The sequence below is a fragment of the Peromyscus maniculatus genome, chromosome 4, assembly GCF_049852395.1.
Source record: "Peromyscus maniculatus bairdii isolate BWxNUB_F1_BW_parent chromosome 4, HU_Pman_BW_mat_3.1, whole genome shotgun sequence".
NCBI classification, from domain to species: Eukaryota; Metazoa; Chordata; class Mammalia; order Rodentia; family Cricetidae; genus Peromyscus; species Peromyscus maniculatus.
The window spans coordinates 15,189,368-15,194,586 of record NC_134855.1 but is presented as its reverse complement, the minus strand read 5'-3'; the positions used below and the strand labels follow the sequence as shown (position 1 = coordinate 15,194,586).

At 53.8% G+C, this 5,219-nt stretch overlaps 1 protein-coding gene across 1 annotated transcript; it reads left to right on the top strand.

The window, feature by feature from the left end:
- The first annotated feature begins 447 nt into the window (after positions 1-447).
- Positions 448-4,370, top strand: LOC102925694 (odorant-binding protein 2a-like). Its single transcript, XM_006981108.4, has 7 exons — positions 448-578; positions 1,093-1,226; positions 1,974-2,044; positions 2,496-2,606; positions 3,186-3,287; positions 3,737-3,772; positions 4,214-4,370. Exons 1-6 carry the CDS (start codon positions 492-494, stop codon positions 3,769-3,771), a joined length of 540 nt encoding a protein of 179 aa, XP_006981170.1. The 5' UTR covers positions 448-491; the 3' UTR covers position 3,772; positions 4,214-4,370.
- Positions 4,371-5,219: the final 849 nt, after the last annotated feature.

Here is a 5,219-nt window from a genome sequence, read left to right as displayed (position 1 = left end):
GGCCAGGCCATCTGGAAACAAGCAGACATTCTCTGGTGGTGAAGCTCAGCCCTGTCCTCAGCAGCAGGAGGTCAGAAGCCAGGTGTCAGGGGACACAGCTCAGGGCAGCCATGGAGAGATGGAGGGCAGGGGTGTGAAGGGAAGCCTGGCCCTCCCTCCCTGACCTAAGTGCCACCTCCCTGCCCCGATTCACTCATCTCCCCAGGGTCCTTTGTGAGCATGGCTCTTGGTGGTGCAGACATGGCAGGACATCGTGTGTCTTTCTTCATCTGTAGGTGACAATGAGTTGATATTCATCAGATCCCAACAACAACAACTTTCCACTTCCATGATGGATGTGGATTTGGCCATGATAGAAGGGCAGGAGGGACGTGTCCAGTGCCAAGTGGGCACACATCCCTGGCCATGGGGGATATAAAGGGCACCCTGTGAGGATGCGGAGCAGACATTCCCCAGGTGACCTGCCTTGTGTGAGAGCCCAGCGACTGAAGATGAAGAGTTTGCTCCTGACCTTCTTGCTTCTGGGGCTGGTGGCTGTCCTGAGGGCCCAGGAAGTCCCATCAGATAACCAGGAGGATGTGAGGAGGGGCAGATCAATGGGTGGGGGAAGGATAAAGGCATGCTTGCTGCTGGTATAGAGTTGAGCTGAGTTGCAGGATGCTTCCTTGAAGGTTGAGTTTGACCTTGCGCTGGGTGGTCAGATCAGGGATTCCACCATTCGACCAGGAGACAGGCATCTCCTGAAGACAGGGGTTAAAATAGGGGTTAAAATAGAAAAACAGATTTTGGTGAGGGGTCCTTGTTCAAGTGCCACCCATAGCTAGAAGGCCTCATAGGCAAAGACATTCATCAAGGGCTGAGGTGTGGAACTCAAGAGTTTAGATACCTGGGGTAGGGAACACTCGCTTTCTACTGTCATGGATTGGGTAGCCTGTGTGCTGGCATCCCTTTACTGACCAAAGGTCTTTGGACATACAGGCTTAGCCCACATCAGTTAGCCTGGGCTCTGGTGCTAGGTGCCAGCCCATATGCTGGATTCTGGGATAGAAACAGGGCCAGACTTGGGTGTTCTCAAAGCTTTGTCTCCTACAGTACTCTGGGATCTGGTACCCAAAGGCCCTGGTACACAATGGAAGCCTACCCAGTCACATGATACCTTCAAAGGTTTTCCCTGTCGTGGTAACAGCCCTGGAAGGAGGAGACATGGAGGCCAAGGTTACATTCTGGTGCGTGTCCCCTACTGTGGGTCTGTATAGTTTTTTGTCTCTCCCTTGCTATCCATTATTTGAGTTTGGGTAGCTAAAAGATCCCTGCCTTTGAGGGGACACAGTGGCAGGTAGTACCCTAAAGCTGGAACATGGAATTTAGGGGATCACCTTGTAGCATGAACCTTAAAAGTTCTTATTAATAAAATCAAACCTGAGCCAGGTATTGAGGTGAACGTTGGAAGATCAGAGAGACAGAACAGGCCACAGCCACCTCACCTTGTCAGTTCCTCAGCTGGTCCTGTTTCCTCAGACTGGAAGCCTCTGAGTCCTCATCCAGAATGAATCTCAGCTGAACTGCTGCTAGAAGCCTGAAAGCTTAACCAGCCAAATGCTTAACCAGGCCAAATGCTGCTAGTTTCTGGTCTCCACGCCTTATATATGTTTCTGTTTTTGCCATTACTTCCTGGGATTAAAGGCTCGCTTTCTGGGATTAAAGGCATGAGTCACCATGCTTGGCTGTATCCTTGAACACATGGATTTCTGCCTCTGGAATGCTAGGATTAAAGGCGTGTGCTACCACTGCCTATCCTCTGTGTTTAGTATTGTGGTTGTTCTGTCTATGACCCCAGATAAGTTTATTAGGGTGCACAATATTTTAGGGAACGCAGTACCACCACTTCACCTGACCAGGGCTGATACACCAAAAGAGCTGAGAGCCCAGTTATGTTGCTGAGAGCGGCCTGACTGTGGGCCTGTGTTTTACAGGAAGAAAGGGCAGTGTCATGAGCTTAAATTCGTGATGAAGAAAACCGACGAGCCTGGCAGATACACCACCTGTGAGTCCCCTTGTCTTAGGGTCTCCTGCAGTGGCAAGACCTTGCATGGATGGGTCCCTGCCTGGTCCAGCTTCTAGGACAGGCTATCCACTCACTTTCCATGCACCAGATATTAGAGGCCATGGACTGGTCAATCCTAGAAACTGACTGGTTCTTGCTGCCCTGCCCAGCTCAGCTCTTGACCCAGGAGAAACCAATGCTAAAGACAGGAAAGGCAGGCAGGGAGATGCTCAGGCCTGGGTCCGACCCCACCCCCTACTCTGAATTCCTTGGCTGGGCTTGGCAGCTTCTTGAGAAATGGCTCCTGTCTAACTATGTGGACCATAGAAAAGCCATGGCTAGACTAGCTAGGTCTCCTGGGTGACCACCAAAGTGTTCCAAGGTGTTCCTTCACGTGGTCTCCAATAGTGTCTCAAGGATGAGACACTAAGCTATTTCTGTTTCCCTGCAGTTCACGGCAAGAGGTCCGTCTATGTCGAAGAACTCTCAGTGAAGGATCACTACATCTTCTACTGTGAAAGCCATCAGCGTGGGAAGTCGTTTGGCATGGGAAAGCTCATGGGTGAGGTGCCATGGAGGTCCCAGGTCCTGTCCCTGGTCTCTGCTTCCCGTCGTCATGAGAAGGGCAGCAGCCATGCTTGGTACTGGAGACTGGGAAGCCTCTGGCTGCCGGACCCTGGGTCCTGCCCAGGAAATGTATGAAATCCAAAGTGGAACGTGGGTAAAACTGGGTGGGGATGGGGCTTTTGTGACTTTTGGAGACCTGGGCACCCAGGAGAGGTTCCCACCACTGGAGCCAGCAAATGCCACTTCCAGGGATCTCAGCCAAAGGTTAGGTCAACTTCAAATGGAATGTCTTGGCAGAGGCCTTTATGGTTGGTAGGGATCCTCCAGGGTCGGGGGACAGTCTCATACTCCTGAGATTCAGGGCTCTTACAGGTCTGTGGAGTGACCCTGTAGGGCTACAGAGGTTCTTCCTTGGGCAAGAGGGTCACTCAGTGTCTGGATGTCTACATTCTATAGTTCCTTGTCCACTGCCAGGGTCCTCTCTCTCTTTGTGCTGGTTAGTGCTCCCATTCTGTGTCACTGGCTCTCTGCAGAGCTGAGCACCACCCCTCAATCCTGCCTCACCTCCCCACAGGGAGAGACTCTAAGGAAAACCCAGAGGCCGTGGAAGAATTTAAGGAGTTCGTACGGCGCAAGGGACTGAAAGAGGAAAACATCTTCGTACCAGAGTTGAGCGGTGAGAGCAGGACTGCCCGGCCTCTGCCTGTGTCCCCTGTGTCACTGCCAGTCCCTAAACATGCATGTCCGTGTGCCTTCTGCATCCTTCCTGTGCCTGGTCCTATTGTCCTTCGGGTGTTGTTTCCTGTCTCTCCACGTCCCCTGTGTCTCTGTGGTATCTCCATCATGTTCTCAGTGTCATCCATAAGTCATTGTCACAGAGGGCATACTGTCCCGAGTGCCTCAGTGTCCCCATGTACCTCAAATCTCCTGTGCTCCTGCCTCGCTCTCTACCCTGCTCCCTTTGTATTCCTGGTTTCTGTACTGTACCTTCAAGGTCCCCTCACCTCTCACAGGGTTGTCCGGGCCCTGCTTCAGGTCTTGGCTGTGGGAGGGGCTGAGCTGCAGGGGTGAGGGGGTCCTCTTACTGGGCCCTTCTCACTCCTGGGATTCTTTCGGTTTCTACAGAGCAGTGTGTGCCTGAAAGTTCTGAAAGTGACTAGGGTAAGTCGTCCATCCCCCTCCCCCACAGTACCCCATCGAACTGTGGAAAAGCCTAGAATGCCAGGCTCAGGAACTAGGGGGTCCTCATCCCATCCACACAGACAAGTGTGGTCAGTAGGGAGGTGGCCCTGAGTATAATATCCAGGACATATAGGAAGGCCTTTCTTTTTGTCGTGATCTCTCCTAGTCCCTGGTCTCTGCCTGGTCCCATCCTTTCCATTCTCTCCAAGGAGGCTGAGACCTGGCTACTCATGGGAGTGATACAGGGATCACTTTAGAGGGCCCCAGCTCCTAGCAGGGACCCCACAGAAACACAGGGAAAGAAGATCTCTGACCCATATCTGCCCTGGGCTGTCCCTGCCCATGACTCCCTTGACTGTTGCTCCTGAACAATGGCGGCAGGGGGCGGGGTACTTACCTGTCTTCCTCTCTCTACCACAGCAGCTACCCAGGTCTGCACTGCTGAGCAAGCCTTGGTTCCAGCACCTGGCTGGGACACCCCTGCACCAGACCTCTGCTGGACCAAACCCCCCACTGCCTCCCCACCCCAGGCCTTGGCCTCCCCTCCCCCACTGACTCCAAATAAAGCCCTTCAGCACTACTCTGGCTCAGCCTCTCCCTGAAGCTTGTGTGGGCTCTAAGAGCTCTGCGGGCAGCAGAGACACGGGGAACGTTGAGGACACTGGCTGACCAGTGCCTGAGGAGCATGGCAGCTGACTTCCCTGGAGAGCCAGGTGAGGGCCTAGACGTCCTCACCCGGTGAGCCACTGGCTGTGAGGCGTCATCAGGGCTTTGGGCAGTGTGACTGTCACCACAGGGCTCCTGCTCCAGCAGGACATGGTGGACTACTGGGAGGGCCTTCCTTGAGAAGCCGAGCTCAGTGACAGGGTGGAGCAAGGGTGGCCAGCTCCTCCATCCTCCTCCTCAGGGAAGACAGAAGCCGCCACAGCCTCCACCATGCCTGTTCTCCACTCCAGCCCTCCCCCAGAGTTTATCCAGGGTGTGGGCTTTCTCTGTCCAATCGGGACATGGCGGCCACAGTGTGGGAGAAGATGTGATCAATGCAGCCTAGTGTAGCTCCCACATGTCACCTTTTGCTGAGGGGTTGTTGGTACTCAGGCTAGTGTCCCTCAGCTCTGTGAGCCTCCAGTCTAACTGCCACCTGATCACGGTTCTCCCTGAATTCCTCTCCTGTCTGGACCTAGCTCTTGCTGGGAGCTACTGGGTGTTCCTGAGGTGGAGCAGCTGTGCTGCTGTGGGTGGGGTCTGAGGCATCCAGACACTTCGGAGGGCAGGGCCAGGCCGGATCCCACATGCATACCAGGCTGTCTTCTTGCTTAAGACAGGGGCTATGCATGGCTTTTAACTGTGGGCCCCAGGACCACCCCAAATTCAAATACTTGATATTGTTCTACTTTGCAATCAGTACATCAGGAAGACTTCTAAT

Bases quoted from the DNA above. Each gene is read 5' to 3' on its own strand.
- LOC102925694 (XM_006981108.4), top strand. From the start codon at position 492: ATGAAGAGTTTGCTCCTGACCTTCTTGCTTCTGGGGCTGGTGGCTGTC. The intron at 579-1,092 runs GTGAGGAGGGGC...TGTCTCCTACAG, and splicing joins CATCAGATAACCAGGAGGAT to TACTCTGGGATCTGGTACCC. The intron at 2,045-2,495 runs GTGAGTCCCCTT...GTTTCCCTGCAG, and splicing joins GCCTGGCAGATACACCACCT to TTCACGGCAAGAGGTCCGTC.